At 43.8% G+C, this 22,382-nt stretch overlaps 1 protein-coding gene across 1 annotated transcript in view; it reads right to left on the reverse strand.

Annotated features, from left to right (window-relative positions):
- SCHIP1 (schwannomin interacting protein 1) overlaps window positions 1-22,382 on the reverse strand; it is a 192,738-nt gene that overhangs the window by 130,715 nt on the left and 39,641 nt on the right. The window contains exons 2-4 of the mRNA XM_075418394.1: window positions 9,890-9,954; window positions 8,913-8,993; window positions 5,711-5,861 (exon numbers count right to left, since the gene is read on the reverse strand). Of these exons, the coding sequence (XP_075274509.1) occupies window positions 5,711-5,861; window positions 8,913-8,993; window positions 9,890-9,954 (297 nt within the window). The remainder of the gene's footprint in view (window positions 1-5,710; window positions 5,862-8,912; window positions 8,994-9,889; window positions 9,955-22,382) is intronic.

Genomic DNA, 22,382 nt, shown 5'->3' on the forward strand with positions numbered 1-22,382 from the left:
AACGAAAAGCACAGAGGGTTTGTTCTTGTTTCAGGAGGGCTGTTATTAATTCGGGGTCAGAGTCACATCCACATACAAACAGTGCAGCAGAGCAGGCAATTTGGCCTGACATTTTAAAAGAAATTAAATTTGTTTAAAAAGATGAGATGAAATCTCATTGCAAATGTTCACAGATCATTATCCTCTTAAGTTTACCTTCAAAATATTAAAAAGTGAAATTCTGGACTTCATCAACTTTACAATGTATATAATACTTTGTGGTTAGTACATTTTTTTCTGGATGTGAGTTTCTGATTGCTGAGTGCACTGCTGTATTTATTCCTGCTAAATATCCAATGAGGGATTTTAATTGTTTTTCATTGTGCCCTATTTTGTGCCTTTTGTTATGTCTCAGCATCATGGCAGATGAATTCATGCTGTTTTAACAGAAATACTTGTTGATTGGTAGTGAATCTCAAAGAAGAATATTTTCAGTGACAAATATTCAGATCAAATTGAGTGCACTTTATTAAGCATAAAAGTATGCCTTAAAACCAGAAAAGTGTTCCGAGATGCATGTTAATCTCCAAGTAATTTTCCAGAACAGTAATCATTCATCTTGATATTTCAGTTACTGCATCTCAGAAAAGCCTTACCAATCTTTCCCTTTTTCTTAAACTATATTATCCGCAAATATGTTTATTTTAAAATTTCAGTAATAGAACAACTGACTTGCAACTACCTAGAACTGTTCAAGGTATTTGTGATCAATCATCATGAATTTGAATTAAATCACCTATTTTCCTCATTTGCCATTCTGACCAACCCTTACAGCCATAAGGAGGAAGACAAAGGTGGTGCCAGTGGGGGCAAGAGGCCAGTCAAGGGCAAGAGGCACATAAACAAAACCTGAAGGAAGAATCTTTTCCCTTTACTACCCACAAGGATTCAGTCTCCCACAGTCCAGAAGGCACTGTTCCTCTGCCAGAAAATTAAGACAAAATTTCACACAGGAGAGCTGCTGGGAATTATCAAGACCTGGAGGTAGCAGCAAAAACAAGGAATTATTTAAAATGTGTGTGGCGGGGGTGTTTCTCCTTAATCTAGTAGTTCCTTTTCTATTTCACAAGTTTCTCATCAGTATCTCATTTTAAGAGAAACAGTTTTCTGCAGTCATAACAACAGCTAGCTGATCCAAAACAAGTTCAAACACTTGATTCAAAGGTATCATAATTAATGATTTATCAAGCTTCTGAGTCTTGGAATCACACAATTAGGTTTTGTCTCTGAACTGAAATACAGTAACTGCAGCCAGCAGAGCTAAACTACAGTTCTTTGAAGCCATGTACACAAAGGCCATACATGGTCTTCAGCAAGTCAAGGAGAGCTCACGTCACCCATATATCAATGAACCAGTGATGAACTGATTGATTACATGGCTGGTGTCTCACACTGGCCAGAGGCAAAGCCCTTTTGCCAAGCTGTCACCACCTCATGGGAACCAAATGGCTTTTAAAAAGTCATATGCTAACCATGAAAGTTGGGGTACAGCTGACCAGAAAGCAGCCCTGCTGCCACCCAGCAGAGTAAGAACTGTTCCTGGCACGTCCCCATCTACTCACTTCTCTAAAGTTACTCTAAAATTACTCTAAAATGGTTACTTTGTGTTTCTGTAGTTGTTTTCTTAGCTGGGACAACAAGGAAATGTCATATTTCGTGAATTCACAAAGCTTTAGTCATTACAAATGATGAAGTGCCTGCATATCGGGAATGCACAGCTACTGTCAAGGCTCGGCCCATCACTGCTAGCCCTTACCAGGGTTAGTGGTCATGCTGGTGCCCTGCCCTCCCACCTTGCACATGAGCTGTGCTGTTAGCAAAAGGCCCCACGTCTTTGGACATTTTTTTACTTTGGATGTACAAGTTTTTCACTGGACTTCAGTTTCCTACGGATTTAATTACTTTTTCTACCTCCTGTTTGCATAATTTGTCTTATTTTTTAAGTTTCAAGGGCAAGAACAGAAAAATACATTTGAAGCTCTGACTTTCCTCAGTCCAAGTAATTCCCCTTTTCCCTTACAATTGCATCAGGAGGTTTGTAGCATTCGTAGGAACGATCTCAAAGATCTTCTGTTTCAACTACAAATGACCAAACGTCATTCTTCACTCTCCAGCTGCAGACCTGCACACACTGACGCTCTCTGTTGTCCCCAACAGTCTGAATAATCCTTGAGTTTAGGTATTATACAGCCAATGAAGAGTTTCAAAATGCTACCTCATCATAACCACTGGGTTCCACATAGGAGTACAAATAGATGTGTGGTGTAAATGGTTTCTATATCCATCCTGCTGCAGTGGCATGTATTTGGTAGCCCACAGGCTTTTATTTATTTTCTAGGTATGCGAGCCTTTCTGGTTTTCATTATTCAAGTAGCCCACTACTTTTTTGCCCCCAGGAGTTTGTAAGATCCAGCTGAGGATTCAGCAAAACTGAACACTGGGAGGCGTGCGCTGAGAAAGGAAATTGAAAACCAGGATTAGATTTCAGATGAATTATGTGGCTGTGTTAGGACAGTGGTTCTCAAAATACTTGAGAAATTTCTCTCTCCAATCTGCATCAATGCTTATTGTTAACACACTTTGACATGCTAGTTGCTTTTTACTTCTTCAAAAAAAGAAATGGGAAAACCTCCAAAGAGTCCAAATCTCAGTCTGACTTTCTTCCTCCTCCAAATTTTTAGAGGAAGACTGCCAGACAGCAAGAGAAATTCAGGGGACTCCATACTGCTCAGCACATCATATTTTTATGTAAAGACTAGGCACAGGTGAATTTCCTGGGGCACCAGCAATACTTCTAATACAAAAGAAATAATATTATAATGAATTTACCCATTTTTCAAAGATCTTATTCTGGAATGTGGCCCAAACTGAGGACTTGGCAATTGGATGTGTTTGACTGCTTGGGTATTCCCCAACTTTCCTCCCCTGCTTCCAGCTTGGGAACAAGATGGACAGACTACACTTACAGAGTATAAAACTACAAATAGGTCCTGCAGTGGTTTCTCTGTTCTCAGATGTTTCTTCTCCTTCCTTAATTTTACCTTACACTAGAGCAGAAAACGTGGCTCACCATACAAATGGTGCATTTAATTCTAACCAAGTCTTTAGCTAGTCAAGACAATTAATTACTCCCATTCACACGTCAACAGTTCAAGGTTAATTGTCCCTGTTTTGTTCTAGTTTTATCCCTGCCCTGCCCCAAACCTGACAGTATCAATCCAAACCAGAACTATATGACATTTGCCATCAGGGAGACACACATGTCTCGGGCAGAAATACTACCGCATTAGATCTGAGTCCATCCATAAAGTTTGTGTCCAGGGACTACAAGGATGACCCAGCCCAGCTCTGAGAGTCACACACACTGGTGGCATTTCTGCGCACACACCTACACACCCAACTGTGCGCTGCAGAAGCTGAGACCATGATCCACACAGGGCCAGCACTGGTTTACTTCATCAGAAGAAATTATGAAACAAAACTGCTCCAAAGACTGTTGCTGCCAGTTTTCTTTGTGGCTGCAGCTGTTCTCAGACCTTTCCCATATAACATGTCCCCACGAGATCTCACACCTTCAACCACCTCCCTCCTAGGGAACCTGCTGATCTTCCACACTAAAGGCTTCTCCTCACCTGCTTAAGGTGCTCCCTACTTTCTTGATGCCCCACAGCACACTCTGATGCGGACAGAGCAACATCTTAAATCAGTAGGTCTGTTTTAAGTAGACTGTGAGGACCTTGGAAAGTACAATGGCATTTGCCCGGAGTCCCAGTGCCCCATCCCAGAACTGAGGACCTTCCTGCACATAAAAGTGTAGGCCCCTCGCAGCCTCAGGTATTGCAATAATCAAGGTCACACTAAATAGATAGGCATTCCTTTGCCCTGCGTTTTCAAACGTTATTGACAGGTTTGACACTAGAAAAGAGTAAGAAAATATTCCCATCTTCCTTTGCATTAAACACGTAGGATGCAGAAGTAAGATGACTGTTGCATTAATACAAAGTAGCAATTTTAGTGTCCAAAATTAATTTTGCCACAAAAATATAACTCCCAAATGCACTCATTTTACCCCAAACGACCCGAAAGCATTGAAAATGCTTTTTCCAAACTGATGGAGATCCTCTGAGAGCACCCAGGAGCCTCCTGGCGCAGGGTACGAGGGACATCTTGTGGTGGCCGAGCTGCTGGCTCAGCCCTCCCGCACGGCAGCCAGGCTCCCACCAACGCCAGCGGCAGATGAAAAACATATATCCAAATTTATCTTTCTCATTAGAGGAACCTAACTCGTTTAATACATGATACATCAGTGTATAACCCAATATCACAACCTGGTTTATTGTCCTGGTCTCCAACTATGAACACAAGGCATCGAAACATAAAACAGTGCACTCTGCAATATTGTATTAAAAGCTGTCATACCTAATGCAACCTGCACGCTGTCACCAAAATAATAGCTGCTGGAAACAGCTCGCCTAGCTTTAGCTTGTACCTGGATAATGCAGTCCAGTGGAGGAAAGAGTCAAAGCGTCACCCTAGGTCCAAGACCAGAGTTCTTAGCACAGAAAAGCTCTGTTGGGTCTGTGACCTGCCTTGTGCTTCACATTAGGCGGCATCGCTCCAACTTTGCAGCTGACGGCAGAGTTTAACTAACTCATGTCTCTTCCTTGCACAGGGGCTCCATCTAATTTAAGAACCCCACTAGCACTGATGTCTAGATTTTTGTAGGGGGAAAAAAAAAAAATCTTCTCTTGTCCAGAAGCCACCAAATGGTGTCCTGTGACTGGCAACAGAGCTTCCTACAGTTGGCCAATACACACTCCTAGCAAGGATCCAAACAGCCTGTTCACGCCTGTCCTGCACACCTCGGTCAAACAGTGGGACACATCTTGCTTTTATTTAGCTGATTTAACACCCACGGTGGCAATTTCTATCATCTCCTGCTTTTTTTTTTTTTAAACTACTGATTTATTTCATGCGCTCCAGTCTACAGTTTCCTCAAAACTGTTGCATCCAGTCACAAAGCTGAAAGCAACATTTGTAGGCACTATATCTACCTGCTGATTTATTGACCTAAAAGATTCTACTCCAGAGACAGCCACAAAGCCGCATGTTTTCAAAATATGGGCTCTATATTTGGCTTTCTAGCTGAGTCACTTTAAAGAGAGAAGTACAGCCTCCCGCTGCCAGTCACCCAGTCTGCAAGGTGGCACGTACATTGTTTCCAAAATCCAGCTTAATTTTTAATCCCTAGGACAACTTCTCCAAGTGTCTTTTAGCAAAAAAACCCCAACAACTAGGAAACACATTTATCTGTAGGAAAAGCACCACAGTTTGGTGTTTTGGAGAACACAAAGCGTTAACCACATGTGAAGATCCCTCCTTTCTGCAGAAGGCGGTGACACCGTTTGGAAACACCTCTTTCCCATCAAGAGCACTGCTGTGTCCAATACACAATATCGCTGAGATACACATCTAACACGCACAGTCACATGCTCAGCTGTGTCTACAAGAGGCGCATCTGCTTGCAGGTTCATTTGAGACTCTACTACTCCCCCAAAAAGTCCCTCTTTCATGCTTAGCCCATAAATCAGCATTTATTCATCCAAAGTCCTAGAAAGGAACCCCCCAAACAAGCAACAAGCAGGAAAACGGGGCCCAGCGCTCTACTCACCGGTGTGCTGCTGTCGGAAAAGGTGTTCATGCTGATGGACCTGCTCAGCTTGTCCGAGGAGAGGGACGGCGGGGAGGGACTGCGCTTGTCCAGCTGCTCGTGGTGCTGCAGGTCCTGGCGCTGCAGATACTCACGCCATGCTCGCTGGATACTGCGGCAAACACCAAGGCAGAGCATTGGATTTAAAAGGGTTTAAGATATGTATTCTTGAGTGGAGAGGTAAGGTTTGGTGGTTTTCTCTTTCTTTGTGCACTTTGTTATCCGATTTGGATAATGACCACAAATAACTACGCTCTGTAGGTCTTCTATTAGCCACTACTAGTCTAACTTGAGATATCTGTCAAGTAGCAGCAATTCTTTATTTCAGATCCTTAAAGTTAAAGTGATTTAAATTTGAGGCTGTACATAACTAAGCAATTCTCTTACAACTTGCAAACCAAGAAAAAATGCAATTATCTGTTTAAAAGACTGAAAAACCATCAAAATCTTATATTTGTATCAGCTTCCAGATTATAATGTAGGTACAGTTGGAAGTTCAGCAGCAGATCTCTGTCTTGGGTAGCTGGGGACTTCAAACCTCCTCCAAAGCAAGGCACGGGGATTTCAGTAGGAGCTCTGCTTCCAAACTCTAAACTTCGACCAAGTTTCCAACATCTGATGTGAAATTCTGTAAAGAAATTCCAGTTTCTGTGGTGGCCAGGGAGCTGGAGGCTGGCGCGGGTCTCACCAGGTGGCAGTGCCGGACCGCCTGTGCCTTTCCCCAGGTGCCAGGGAGACCAGTGAGAGATGCTGGGAATTAATACCGTGTTTACCACAGCAATGGGATTAACACAAAGCATGGGGGTGTTTGCATGCTGGATGATCTGTGAGCTCTGCAGGAAAGCGGGGCTAAATTCTGATCTGAGACTCAGCACCATTGCTGCAGCGCATGGGGCTAGGAAGAGCTCCTCTCCAGATTTTTAAGCAATTGAGTTTATTCACGGAGATATCAAGTCAGTAAAACCTTCAGCGTGGCTCACCACGCAGAGCTCCCCGAACTTTGTTGAAGCTGTTCTCAGCGATGCAGAGCTCTGCAAGGGCGGCTGTGCGGGGAGCGGGTGGGAGCCGGCACTCCTGCACCCCGCCTGCTCCCGAAGGGCTTGGACGCTGAGCGCCCAGCCTTGCCTCTTGGCTCAGTGGGAGGAGGACGAAGCTCAGCACCAGGACACCTACACCTTCCCCCTGACCGCCTCCAGCACTGGGAACTCCAGACAGCAGGAAGTGCCTCTTGGTGTGTGGTTTGTCCTGGTCGGGGAACAATGCTCCCAACACACGCGGCATTTTGAACGTCTCAAAGTTGAGGAAATCAAATAAATGTATTTTGTTATTTCTTAGAATACCAGAGGAGAATCAAACCAGCATTCCTCACAGCCTCAGCAGGACAGGTGCACCCCAGAGCCAGTCAGGTAGGTTAAGGTCTGTGCTGTGTTCATACAACAGCTTTAAAATGGACAGAATTATCTGCCAAAGCTCCCAAATGTGAGTGCCAACGGCAGAGCTTTCAGTAAATGCATTTTACTTTAAAAATCCCCACATCTTCACCCTTCAAGCATTTACACTTTGCTTTGTTTCAGTTTCAAGCTTTCCTGCATAATATGGACAAGTAGTATTTATATCTTTACCTGTTTTAAAGCTTGAGAATAGACTGAGGTTAAGTCATAACTACCCTTCTGGAAAGCTCTGAAAATTTATTCTTTCATCTGGCTTATATTTGCATGAATAAAAGACACCGGCTGGATTTTAATTTGAAACTTCATGTCTTTTTAATATTTTAATATAGCATTAATATTTCAAAGTCCTGTATAGCAAGTCAGCTGCAGCTTTTCAACCGAAAGTGAAATTCAGTACGTGATGCAGCAACGCACATGACTGTGTAAAGCTGTGCCTGATGTCGCGGAATTTTGCCGTGAACTCGTCGGTGGCTTCAACATAAAGATGTCCATGTTTTTTGATGCAAGCAGAGCCATGTTGAGATTTTGCTGTCTGCTGGGAAGGCCAGCGGCACCATGTTAGCGCAGGGTTGGTGCCAGATGGATGGAGCAAACGCCTGAGCCAGGGCTGGAGGAACAACGCTGGACGAGGCACAAAGAGGAGCCCTCTGCTCTGATAGACATGTGGGTAAGTTCTAAGTCCTGTCCCCAGTATTGTCATGTGTATTACAGCATGGTTGAGACTTTTAGAATAACTGACCCCATGATGACACGACACATGGGAAATGTATCAAAAAGCTAAAATTATTGCGTTTGGAATCACAGAATCACAGAGTCACAGAATGGTGGGGGTTGGAAGGGACCTCTGTGGCTCATCTAGTCCAACCCTCCTGCTGATGCAGGGTCACCTACAGCAGGCTGCACAGGACCGCGTCCAGGCGAGTCTTGAATATCTCCAGAGAAGGAGATTCCACAGCCTCCCTGGGCAGCCTGGGCCAGGGCTCCGTCACCCTCAGAGGGAAGAAGCTCTTCCTCATGTTCAGCTGGAACTTCCTCTGCTTCAGTTTGTGCCCATTGCCCCTTGTCCTGTTGCTGGGCCTGGGAAGTTGGGGTGTTGATTACCAGGACACAGTGATGCTTATCTCTTCCTTCTAGGTGGTGCAGCTAGGTGTCATCTATGTGCCTCGGCTGACTGCTAGCAACTGCTGCACTTTCCAGCAAAAACCAGCTTTCTTAGAGCCATGTAGCTGTGCTGCACCCCTCAGCCCAGGAACCCTGGCCCCTCTGGACTTCCATCTCCATCCCCATGTGAACACCAGGACTGCTCCTTGCAGGGGAGTCCCCTGAGCCGCCAGCGGAGCTTTAGCCAGGCTTCAGGTTAGATGTGAAAAACACCACTGAAGAGACTTCTGCTTGCTCTGTACTATACGTTCCCCCCACCAAGATATTCTCTGTATACATAAAAAATCTAGCAGAGATTCAAATATTCTATAGTTTACAGAGAAAATGACAAAATTAGTGCAACACTGAAGTTTAACATTTGAAACTCAGTTCAAAGAGAATGTTCACCTTTGTAAAGGTAGAGAAGAGCTTAGCTACCTGGTGAAATTGAGGCTTTTTTGTACTTAAAGTTACACAAAAATCCTCAGTTGATACAGTCTGGGTGCTGTGGTTCAGGAATCGGACAAACTCAGCTGCATTTAAACACAGAAAAGACATTCTTTGTTACTTACATTCTCACTTTTGATTCCAAGGGCTGTAAATTGATATGATATTTTTCAATATTATTTTCCTCATCCATGGCAAGCTGATGGCTATGGAAAAGAAAAAAAAAAAAAAGGGTTTAAAGTATCTCAGCACGACGTTTTTGCAATCACTATGAATTATTTCAGAATTTTTGACAGGAAGCTACAAGAGCTGCTCGTTATAAGGTATCACTGTCTTTGGAGGAAGGCATCTGGGTCCCTGTCTCCAGCCCCATTTGACTGTTGACAAAAAGTACCAATTTGGATCCAGTTTCCAGATCCGAGCCTGCCTGAGTCCTTGCACTAACCCCTCCAGATGCCACAGCTCCAGAGACAGGCACACCCAGCAAAGAAGCTGCTGCAAATAAAAAAAAAAAAATACACTGGCAAATATAATAGATATTCTTGCTAAATTAGCTTTCATCCCTGAGGCCACATTTGAAAAGCTGGAGAGTAAAATGAAAAGTAACAATGGTAATGCCGGTAGCAAATGAATTTCATCAGCAAAAGCCATACAGGAATATGAAGAAAAAATTCTTCGTGATAAATGATGACCGAGGAATTGGTGCTGCAAACTGTTCACTTTGAGAAAGCAATTTTAAAATGCTGGAAGATAAAAATCAAACATCTCGGGACACCGCTGCTTTGGATGGGACTAGCAACATGAATGAAAGGTCTCTGCATGAGAATTTGTAAGATTAGACCCCAACCTGTGGAATTATTTTGAGACTTTACTGGACACTTAATTACATCATTCAATCAGCAGTGGTTTTCAGAAATTATCCTCCTGTAACTAAAAATAAGAATCGTTTATGGGAGAGGTGTAAAATCTTGGATATTTAGTATATTACCAAGTGAAAAACATAGTCTACAACAAAGAGACTGTCCCTCAGAAAGAGCTTGTTGTCTTGTAGAAGCCATTTCACTTTACCACATGTGAGATGCGGCAGAAATCACGTATTTACCTTTGAAGTAAGCCTTTGCCATCATTGACCTGTTCCAAGGTGTGCTGGAGCCTTCTGAGCTCTTCCTACAAGGAGATAAAAAACATTTCAGTGTGCTTATGGAAAGCCCTTGGTTGACACTGGAGATTCCCCCTCAACCTTGAGATGTTATGAACCAACCAGGAAGCACAAAGGTCCCTCAGGTAACGGCCACAGGGTTTCAAATTTAGATATCCAAAATTCAGATATCCAAAATAACCACAAAGAAACCAATATGTTTATTAATATGTCCAGCACAAGTTTGAAAGACAATATCAGACTTACAAAAAATATAGGCAGAGCAAGAGAGGAAAGTATTCTTTCATGCCTTAGGTGTGCAGCTGCTTTGATTTGAGAGGAGATGATCTTGGTAAGAGGCAAGTGAGCATCAGCTCATACTATCAGGCACTTCTCTTTGTTCTGCAATCAAACAGCATTCAGTCTCATAATTAAGAGAGTCACTGGCTGAGATTTACAGCCCGATGCCTCTACCACGGTATTTGCATCAGAACCTGTTTCAGTAGAAGAGATGTCACAAATTTAACTGCAGATGCAGAGCTGGGGTTCTCTGCATCCACGCTAGTGTCCCAGAAAAAAAATTACCCATGATGTTCAGCACAGACACACGTCTTCAAAAACTAAATTTTATCTGGCTGTCAGGGTTTTATCACTCAGAAGGGATGGGAGTTCAGGGGGGGAGGTGAACCTGGTCGCAGTGAAGCTCTTGCTCCAGGAGATGCAATTCACAGCCTGAGCTTTCCGTCCCCTCGCAGGGCACGATCCCACGGAGTGCCCTGGCATCACTGGGACACGCACGTGCAGAGCACGCTTGCCCAGTCTCCGTACAGGCTGGGCTGACAAGCAAACACTGAACCCCCCGACCGCATCCCTGCGATACAATGCAAAGGACATCACCTTCCTGAGATGCAGGGATATGCCTTCAGGTTTGTGTTTATACATCAACTCTTTGGTAATTAAACAACGCTGGAAGGTGAGAAGTCTATGCAAAACACAAAGACATGAACTCATGAATTCTTTTAGCTCATTAAGTTGGGAATCAAATGTAAAAGCAAAAGGTACTGAGAGTAAAGAAGGAGGGTAAATTACTTCACACCTACCTTGCGTACAGATACAGGATTTGCAGGAAGTCTAAGAACATTAAAAAGACAAAACAAGGATGTTTTTGTCTTGTATATCGTATCTGATCTAGGGATGAATCAGATTTTTGTTTCCTATAAGACTGTTGCCGTGTCCAGGAGCACAACAGATCAGCCAGCTCTACCTTCTGCTTTCCCAAATAAAGCCAATTTTGTGAAACCGAGCAATTTTACGTGGCGCTTTTTAATCTTGTACAAGATTCTACCCTGTTCGACATGAAACAAGATCACAGTCGGTAGCTAATTTACTCCTAATACAGCTTTCATTTTCTCCCAGCCTTGGAAGAACTATTACTGCAAAATATGTTTTATGCATAAACTAGATTTGTCAAGACAAGAAGTTAGATGTTGCGCCAGCCTTCGCACCTCTGGGTCTCCAATTGCCGCCCCGTTTTGTGGACACGCCGCAGCTGATGAAGCCCTGCCTGTGATTTGGGAGGCCTGGCCACTGCCTACTGCTCAGCAGCCATTGGAAATAATCCAGTCATGAAACTTCTTTTCATTATTGCCTGCCTTTTGGGTGGCTTTTTGCCTGCTCTGAGGAACATCCTCTTCTGGCGTACTAAAAACAAGCAACTTTCAAAATTGTTTTCTTTGAAGCACAGTTCAGTTCAGCAGATAACCTTTTCTTCTCCCATGTTATTCCACTGGTCATTTTTTCAGCGTATCCCAGAGCTATGCACGGTAATATAGAATGTGAAAACAATTTGCAATTGACTTTATATATAGCTCTGGGTGACAAAACCTGCATGACTTACATAAATCATTTCTTGTGTTTGACATCATATTCTATTAACCTCAGGGTGAAGACTGAATAATAAAAAAAGTAAAAACCAAAATTGGTTGTGACATTTTTGACTGTTCAGTCTTTCAATTAAACATCACCGGACAGTCTTTATAAAAGCCGTAATATAAGGCAACTACAGAAGGGGCAAAGCAATGTTTGCATAATTGGGAAGAGAAGGAGACATAAAATCTATACTAACTTCAGTTTTGCGTCATTAACCATGAAGTATTGATTATTGCTCCTTGCAACAAAATTTATGAAGCTAGCTATGCTGCTGCGCCCACAGAAAGCGATTCGGATGCTCTGCCCCCAGCCCCCGGCGTGGTAACTGATGGGTGGCAGTGACAGCCGGGATGCCGCTCTTCCAACCCACTGCCTTAGGAGATGCATCTCCCAGATCACACCGGCAGTGACCCAGCTGCAAACTCAAACTTCGGAAAATTAAACTGGAAGAGATCCATACTCCTGTTGGAATACACGATGAATTACAATGCCTCTATAAACCTTGTTGTAAAGTAAACACATTGTAGAATTTACTGCAGTTTTTGTTTTCCTACTTCAGTCGAATACAGTCATTAACTTCAGCTGGGGAGCTACATACACATGTAGATACCTAAGGAAGGAAAAGCAATGAAAGCCTGAAGTGCAAGACTGGTGTTAAGAACGAACTAAACTGTCTTCTTCTAGTCTTTAACGTGTATGTTCTGTTTATGTGTGAATTATTTTTCAGCCTGTAGATCTGTACTTTGAGGAAACCGGGCTATTGCAACGACTCAGTTACTGCTAGGAGACCCTCTAACCTTGTGGGACAAGAGACACCAAGGGGCTCAGGTCTATAGACTCCCACCAGTGAGAAGCCTGGGTAAAAGCAGTGTCTTACGCTGCACTGAGCTGGCTCCTAGTGCAGTGCACGCGTTACACAAGTCTGCTTGACTTTGCTGTTAGTATTTACTTGGAGTGAGAAGATTCTGGGTCCCTCTACATTTTTCCACTGCAGATCAGCTGTGTGTGGCTCCACACAGCCCAAGGACAGGCTCTGTGTGTGTACGTCCAGTGTGCTGATTTAGCAACCCCAACCAGCTGCCTTCAGCAGTTTTCAGGGGCTTTTTTTAATGGGGGGACCCAGAGGTTGCCATAGACTTTGGTCCTTATTTGGACTTGCATAAAAATGCCTCGTCTCATTTGACCAGCTGCGGAGACGATGGCAGCCAGCGATCCCAGGCAGGTTCAGACGCAGAGGAGCAGAAATCTAAAACAATCTAAATGCACCACTCCCTATATTTCTTTTGAATAAATCTGTTTCAGAAAACAGTTACTAGTGCAAATTGTAAGCAAAGAGATCTGCAGACATCCAGTCATACCTAGATAAATATTTACCTCCAGTAGCAGGCAATGATTGTTTTTTGTTGCTATACCCAAAAATACTCATTCAGGTCAGTGGAGCTATTTATATCCATGGGTTTAGATTAGCAAGAGAAATCAGGGCAGAGCCCACATATTAAAAATTAATTTTCAAAAACCTTTTTGGCCATGTGTGCTATTGTTTGAGTACCTCTGCCTAAGAGGTCTGTCACTGGCTGCTGAATGAATATACAACCATGCTTCCCGAGAGGTCAGAGAGATGGAGATGGGAGGAGAAAGCTCGGATTTCAGTAGAACTGTGGCCCAAAAATAGCAGTAAAACAGGGGTTTTTTTTCCATTTTTTAATTAATAGTGAGTATAACAGTTATTCAAATTTGTCATCTCAGGGTACTTCTCTGTTTCATTGACATTCTTCTAAATTTTAACCGAAATTTTGTTGAATGGTGGTTTTCTATTACGCAGGAAAGCTTCCACGTATGTGCATTTCTTCCTCTCCTTACTGGCAAGTCACCTGATGAAACACCACGGTGCCAGTTTGAGATCCTCCTGACTCAGAAACACCACAGTGACCAGAGAAACTTTGATTTTGAAATATCGATAAAGATCACTGGAGCTTTCACAGCCTCTCTTGCCAGCGAATGCCTTAGCCCATCTTACTGCTCCAGAGCTGCTGAACTTAAAGGCAAACATATGAGTTCTCTGTAGCACTGACGCAGGCAAGAGCAAAACTGACCGTTACTTTCCCAGCACAGCCTCTGAAGGGATGGCGCAGCTGGGGCAAGGCAGTCTGAAGCCAGAAACACTGCAGTGCCTGCTGCCATGAAGACCAGAAGCCATGCAGGATCCATCCTCTGATCAAAGCCACCTGATGCCTCTTTCTGTCACCTATTAGGAAGCCAATTTATGGGCTTTAACATTCTCACCTCCTGCCATTTTCCAGTCCTGTGGTCTTCAGAGGTGGATAGAATCTAATGAAGCTCTCTCTGCTGCTGCTCACCTCTCCCAGTCTGTCGTGCTGGTCTGGGGACAGCACACGGAGCGCTAAACCACCTTTAGCACCAGCTCTGATCCACGTGCCATTCGTGTTCCAGCACAGAAGCAGCAGCCTCAGCTGCCTTTCAAACATCCCAGCTGCTTTTGGACACTGCACACCGTCCACGCCAATACTGTTCTGAGCTGCTTGCACCCAGGCCTGTTGTTATCCGTATTTTTAATACTTATTTTCCCACTTAACAAAGAAATCTTCCCCTGACTCTTCTTGTGTCTGTGAAGTATCTTGGGTTTTATTCATTTTATATTTTTTTCATTTTCTTCATTTTCATTTGTGTTGTGCCCAGTTTTGCCAGGGAAGACCACCGCCTCTGTATTAAACGATGCAGAATCCATGTTTCGGCCTGTCAAGCAGTGTGTTAATTAAACCTCTTAGCAGGATACAATGAGTCTAAAGAGGACAGAAAGATCAGGATCCTGTGCGGTGAAAGCTTTTACTTGCTACTATTCTGGGCACTCGTTCATGCCGGCACGGAGGCATTGCTCCCATGGGAAACACGCTGGATTGCACCAGCAACACCCTAAAGCTCCTGTCCCCTCTCAGTACGCAACAGGGGGGTTGTCCCCAAAGCAGCACCTCTGGTGGGATCCGTGTGCCTGGTGTGGGGGTACACCAGAGGCACAAGAAGCCCCAGCTTGGGCAGATATGAGACCATCTGTACTAATTTCAGGGATTGTAGAGCATTTCAGGGATGCGTAGAGCTTTCCGCATGCCATTTTGGGGGCTGGAACATAAAAGCTAATGCTACTCCTCGAATACGCTGAGCATCTGGCAAAGTCGGTAATGAAATGTCAGATGGTGACCACTGGTTCATGTCTCAGAACAAAAAGACACATTGGATGACAGTGGCTTTTGGATATTAGAGGCGGGAGGGGGAAGGTCCTGTTTTATTTGCTCTGGCAACCCAGCAGGGACCTTGAACACTTCAGCTATGAACGTTCAAGAAAAGTACGTTAACTGCACAAGATTAACATGTCTACAGGGGCTCTGTGATCCACAGCTGTCAGAATGATTTGCCAGATCACTTAACAATATTGTGCCATCAATAGAGTTACCTAAACCTACTTTGAAAAGTTTCATATTCAGATTTAGAAACGAAACCTGAATTAGTCTCGCTGAAACGGGTTAGTTACTGCAGGGAGACACAGCGTGCACATTCAGGCGGGTCCTTCATCCTAGCCTGTCACTGACTTCCAATGGCACCTTACGTCTTTCCACCTCCTTTCTTGTGTCCATCTTGTCCATTTAGGTCACAACATCTCCAAGGAAGGGAACAGCTCTTATTTTTTACTTGTGCATCAGGGCTCTGATCTTGATTAGTTAAAACATAATGTGGTAATCAACCGCTATCTAATAGCAAACAATTTCAGACTCTTCCATTGCTCTTCCATCAAATGGTGCATGTATTTCCCTTCCACGGCTCACCCTCACTGCAGAGTGACCAGAGTCCCTCTGCTACAAACGTTGCTCCTGGTGAGCACAGGCTAAGAGTGTGCAGGCTCTGGCCATGCATTCATCTTTCCAAACAAGCCAAACACAGTGTCAACCAAAACCCGCGGACTGCTCAAGGAAAGAAAGTGTCACACTGCGCAGAAAATGAGGCCAACAGTAGGAAGCAAAGGGCAAGCATCACTGAAATGTTTCAAGCTGAAAAGAGGTTACCAGTAATTATGGTGCCTATGGGATGAGCGTTAAGCATCATGGCTGTTCAGCACAAGCAAGCATGTGCTGGTGCTGTGGCAAGGTTTCTGAAGATCTAGCTGATAAATGGAGCATGGATGGGAACAGTAGTCATTAGGCAATGAACTGCCACAGTTTGTTGCTCCTGTTTCCATTATTCTAGATACTTAGGAGATACTTCGCTCAATATGCATTTTCTTGGTTTATTCATATTCAAAGTTATGTTTGTAGAGCTCATTTGCTACAACATAGGTTATTGTCAAACAAGCTGGACCCCATTGCTTTCCACTGTTCTCCAGCACAGGCCAACACTCAGGGAATTCTTTCCACAACCACTTTACCAGCTAATATCTTTACAGAATACAGTCTAATTTTCCAAAGGTCCCCTTAGGTTCTCCTTACTGTGTGATTTGATTGACAAGTCTTTTGTGGCTTCTTACTTGCTTAGTTTGGTGTGTTTAGAAATCCTGCATACCATTTTCAGTGGTGCCCAGCGACAGGACAAGGGGCAATGGGCACAAACTGAAGCAGAGGAAGTTCCAGCTGAACACGAGGAAGAACTTCTTCCCTCTGAGGGTGACGGAGCCCTGGCACAGGCTGCCCAGGGAGGTTGTGGAGTCTCCTTCTCTGGAGATATTCAAGACCCGCCTGGACGCGGTGCTGTGCAGCCTGCTCTGGGTGACCCTGCTTCGGCAGGGGGTTGGGCTGGGTGACCCACAGAGGGCCCTGCCAACCCCGACCATTCTGTGATTCTGTGATTGCTTTTTTAATGTTGTACCATCAGCCTTTTCCATCCTTCATGTGTAATGCATGTCTACGATGTCCCCACATATAGAGCAGTGGAGCATTACCTACAATGGTAGCACTGAGAAGTGCCTTCTGGCTAAGGGACTTCTTGTCCAAATGCTCTGAAATCTCCGTGCTGATGTGGACTGCTTTCAGATTGACTTCTGAGGTTTTCCATGGGAGCTCAAGGCGGAGCTAGGGGTACAAGTCTGGGATCATTTGAATTCAGCTTTCCTATAACGCTGTCCCACAGAGTGGGGGAAAAAAAAAAAAAAATTGCAACACGATTTCTCCAGCACTTCTGATAGTTTCCAGATTGCTTTCTGCTTTTTGCACCCTGTGCACATGGTGTGAGCCAACAAAGTGAGTGGTTATTTAGTCCCTTACCCTGCTCCTGCCTGCTGACCCAGCAGCAGCACAGCCCCAACACCTGCCCGGGGCTGACTTGGGTTTTGGAAGCCAAAACCCAATGATGGGTTGTAGGTTCTTCCTTTGTTCCCTTCACTGAACACCTAATGAGGCAGAGGGAAAAAGATTTATCAAAGCAGCGAGTTTACTGTTCTGCCAAAGGTAAACTCCTTGCTGCATCTTCTCTGAGTTATACTCGTTACTGTTTAAAATTCCCAGAGGATGTATTTGCCTCCTCCTTCACAGCACACTTTCTTCACTTAATAGATGAATTAGTAATTTTTTCATTTTCTTCATGTAAAGCCCTTCCTTCCTTCTTATACCCTATGGACATAATATCTAATTGTTTCTCTTCCCAATCTTGTAAATCATGGCATTGCTCTCTCCTCACTCATGATTTAATCAAAATAGGACTCCATATAAAACTCTGTTGACTAAGTGTAAACCCAGCATAGGGAACAAAATCACAAAGTCTTGGCCTTCGTATATTTGAACGGAGTTTGTGCCTAATCCCTTTGCTTGATCCTGGCTACGTAAGGATGCCCAGGACAGCTGATACATTAATTCCTCTCATAAGGGGGTGTTAACGGCTGGAAGGGAAGTGCAGCAACGCTGGCAATATCTCCCAGGGGACGGGAGCACTCACATGGTGACCTGTTGAGCTCTTCTCCACTTTCTGTGGTATCAATAAATTTTTCTTTTCCTTCTTTCAGCTCTGCCCTCAGGAAGAGTAATCAATCGCACCATGGCTACGGAACATTATTTCATAGTTACAGCGGCTCTGGAAACCTTGCACAAGGATGAATACTATTAAAAAGCCAAGTTAGATTCCTTCTTAAAAGCCTCCTCTTTCTGATGTTGTCACTGTGGTCAGGGCTTTCAACAGCACTGCTTCTGCCTTGAAATACACAAGCTTTTAACTTTTGCCAAGGGAAGCAACCAGAGAGAATGACGCCTCTTGACATCTTGGCTTCTCTGTCGCTGAAGTGCTTCTGAAACCACAGCCAGTCCGAACTCTTAGGAAAAGGTCTGGAAACAACACCCGTGCTATAGGAGACTCAGCAAAGGAAGCATTTTGTGGGTTATAGTTCAAGGGAAAAAGAAAAAATTAAATATATATACACACATGTATGTACATGTGTACATACAGGTACTGGGATTCAAGTCCAGGGCAAGGGAGCCAATTTCTCACTGAAGTCCAGAAATTTTTGGAGTCACATATAACAGCTACCCTACAAGTGGCAGCAGGCACTAAAGGATTCACTTACGGGATGAGCAGATGCTATAACCATACCTTGGATTTTAGTGCCATTTCTATGGGACCTGATGCAGCAGTGCAAAACCTGGTGTAAATCACCATAGCTTCATCAAAGCAGAGATTGTGTTACGTGTTGCCCATTATACGTTGTCTTTACTACAGCGACAACCTGCACCAGAGCTAGAGCTGGTCAAGACAGCAACCAACATGCTGCAGGAAACATTGATATTTTTTCAAAAGCAAGTTTCCAATTAGAACGAAACGCAACAATTTTGACACGCCAAATGCCACCAAACCTGCTGTCAGAGCAATCAGCCTTCCCTGCAAATCCTGGATAGCAAAAGGCAGCCCCCAAATCCCAACGGGGCATGTCCAGTGCTGAAAGAGCCATGAAGGCAATGGGGTCAAAGCTCACCAGGGCTTTGAACACTGCACTGCAGAGAGGGCAGCAAAGCCTAATAACAGCACTTTTCAGAAGAAATGAGGCTTTCCAACCCAGCATTGGTTCATGTGGAATGGCACTTTAATCTTCAAGGAATGAAAGTAAATGGCAACCCTAGTGTTGAGTTTTGCCTTATGGCACAAAAGCTGCACCTTAGAGAGAACAGCACTGGCCAAATTACATGGGGAATGGTAGGTAAATGTTTTTATTGAGAAGAGACATGTCCATCCTTAAGTATCCCTAACAGTCCAAGTTTCTTTTACCATTATTTTACCCTTTCTCTGAAGGGCTGCAGAATTACACCTGCTAAAGAAAAGCCAATGTTTTGGTCTAATGGTTATTTTACTAAGAACAGAAATCTGCACCCAACCCACTCTACTGGAAGAAATCCACACCTTCCATCTCCCTAGAAGGTTTTCATTGCAAATTACAGTTGAGTCCAGCTTAATTTTGAGAGCAATATGATGAGATTGCAACTAAGCCTGTATGGATTTCAGCATGCCAGGAATAGGAAGACAGGGTGAAAATGTGACATGACAGATCCATCTTCTGAACTCCCAGTGGAGGTTTTCTCCCCCAGAAAAAGTAAGCAGCTCTTTTTATAGCTCATGAGCCTATTACTTCTAATGACAACAACAGATGACTGTTTTAAAACTTAAAGGAAATTTATTAATCCAATTTTTCAGCTTTTCAGCATGTGGTACTGTCTACTAATTTTCACAAAAGAGAAGACTAATGAACTAGTTTAGGAATCGAAAGGTTACTGTAAAAAAAAATAAAAACCACACATCTATTACAGAAACGCTTTTCTACACTTCTTGCATTTCTGAAAGTCCCTTTTAGGCCAAGCAGTGTGTGTTCAGTCCATAACCGAAAGAATTGCTTTTCGGAAAGCATGCACAAAAGTTTGTTACATTGGACTGTAGCAGCACTTTCAAAATGGCCTCCAAGCCATCAACCTGACAGTGACTGCCTTTGCTTGGACAACGCACCTACAAGATTTAACGCCGGGAAGCTTTGCCCTCCAACTGCACGCTTGGGAATACCCATCCCTGCGCAGGGCAGGCGTCCCCGTGCCAGGGTGGCGAGGACAGAGGTGAGGCAGCAGCATCAAACAGCTCTGAGCCATGATCAGTCCCGACAGGCACACACAGAGGAGCTTGCCAAGGAAGATGGCCCCAGCACGGCCTGGCTCATCAAGCCTTTCCACGCCAGGTAGCTCTGTTTATACAGCAGTGTTGTTCTCAGCCGCAGCATCAAGGAGCAAAGCTGGCTCCCAGAAGAGGCCACCACATCCCAGCCAGCCCGAACGCACAGGCCGCTGTGCTTTGCTCCCGTTTCAGGTGTTTGAGACATTGTCACTAACATGGTCCCTCTCCTGCAAGGCACACAAGCGAGAGGCGCCAGCACAATCAGTAGCCACATGAAATCTCTGGCTGAGAACAAGAGCAGTCACATCTACAGGTTTTCAGTCCATGGCAGAATAGGTGCATTCACAGAAATGCTATTCTCTCTGTTACGTTGAACTACATACCAAGCAGTTTTGATTAGGGTCTTAATCTTTATTTACACTGTAATTTCCACCAAATACTCTTGTGTTGGTCTTGAATGTGAGAAATAGCTTTTTGATGCTGATAATAATGAAACTACTCACTCATTCTGAAGCTTATAACTATGCAAGACACTAAGAAACCAGCAATCCATGTATTAATGTGCCAGCTGAGCTGTGCTTGCTAGAGACAGTAAGCACGAGTTACATCAGTCTCCATCCCTGCGCCACCTTCCTTTCCATCCTGGCTATCACTTGATCATACAACACAATATTTTCTAATACAAGAAAACAATATTTTATATTTAGCAGCGGGAAACTACTCAGCCATAAAGATCACTACAGCTGCAGAAACAGAGAAACAGTCCTCTGAGGCTAAATCCCTCCATCAGGACAGCATCCTGCATCCAGCCTAGCCAACATCCCTCATCATCCACCCAGACATTGCACCCAGAAGTCTGGCAGTACAGGAGATTTGTATTTTTCTGTGCAGATCTAACTTCCATGAAGATTCCTCAGCACTCTCAAGCATAAATCTGCATTATATCCATTTTAAGGATAGGCATAATCATGTTAAAAGGCAGCACAGGCCAATTAAATGAGTAGGAAGATTAGCAAAAGGGCTATGTAGGGTAAAGCAAACACCGTGGTCCTTGTTTGAATCCCATCACTGACGGCATTTTAGGATTAAGATCAGAGCACCATACACCCATATATCATTACCACCTTGCCAGCGCTGAGCTGTAAGCCAGACAGCCAACATGGGCTCCCAGTCAGCTACTGTTCTTGCACAAGCCAACAGCTCCAACTAATAACATCTCGCAAAAGTCATCAATTTAATTTAGCAGGGATTTTTTTTCCTTCTCTTCAGTCTCCAGCTTGCTGTATGCAAACTGGATAGCAAATGTATCAAGGCATGGACCGTGTGTCAGCAGAACATCACCACGTGTATGAAGCTTCGTACACACAGACCACCTTGCTAAGTGATTTTTTTAAACTCCTTCAAAAAGAGATTGCTTATGCTCCAGCATTTCACCCCAATGCAATGCGAAACAGCCGCGGTACAACTTAAGATGGGGATCACAGCAGAAATTCCTCTAACTTTGTAGCACGGCTGGGGACCGCTATAAAATGGTACTGAGCTAATTAGACAAGTCATAAAGATGTTCCCCTGGCAATCTCACAGGTGAAAATCTAATCTTCTACACCCTGACTTCCTAGTTAATCTCTTGATAAAAGTCATTAACACAATTGTTCAGTCTACTGTAGTCCCTTTATAAAGTGCTTATAATTTACAATCCCATTAAAAAGATGGCCACAGATTAGTCTCAGAGGCCAATTACAAAACTATTCAGTTGTGGTTTTAGCACATTAGCTATAGCTATATGAATCCTGGAGAAAAAAAAAAATAGTCACAGAACATAGCAGGTTTCAGAGCAAGCATACCCATCGAAACCCACCTATCTAATTTTCTGCATAAAAATTAAATATAATTGCAAATTGTGGGATACTCTGTTCAGCAATTGAGCAACCATGTGGACCTTTTTCTTTAGTGAATAGCCAAAAAAACCTCCCAAGTACTAAAAGAGCACAGAAGGTATACAAAGTTCTTTCATTTAAAAAGCTAGGGTTTAGTTACTTCACAGCTGATGCTCAGTCTCTGCTGATATTCAGTAATAGAGTTATTTCTGTTATGCAATTTGAAGTGCTGGAGAACGCTAAGCATTGGGTGTTTCAAAAGAGTGGAAAGGGTGAAGGCACTGAACCTTGTAAAAATATAATGAAACAGATGTTTGCTTCTTTTCTGTATTTATGCTTCTTGGTATCACCTTCTAAAATCCAGCATGTAGAACCTTCCAACACTATCCACTTCTTCCAACACTTCCAAGCTTCCAATACTACTTTCAGGAGGCTCATTTTTGTCCAGGAAAGCCATTACGAGACTGTTTCAAACAAGCAGCAGAATACTCTAGCTTTGTCTGGGCTTCTCCACA

Source organism: Opisthocomus hoazin, chromosome 4, assembly GCF_030867145.1.
Source record: "Opisthocomus hoazin isolate bOpiHoa1 chromosome 4, bOpiHoa1.hap1, whole genome shotgun sequence".
Classification (NCBI taxonomy): Eukaryota; Metazoa; Chordata; class Aves; order Opisthocomiformes; family Opisthocomidae; genus Opisthocomus; species Opisthocomus hoazin.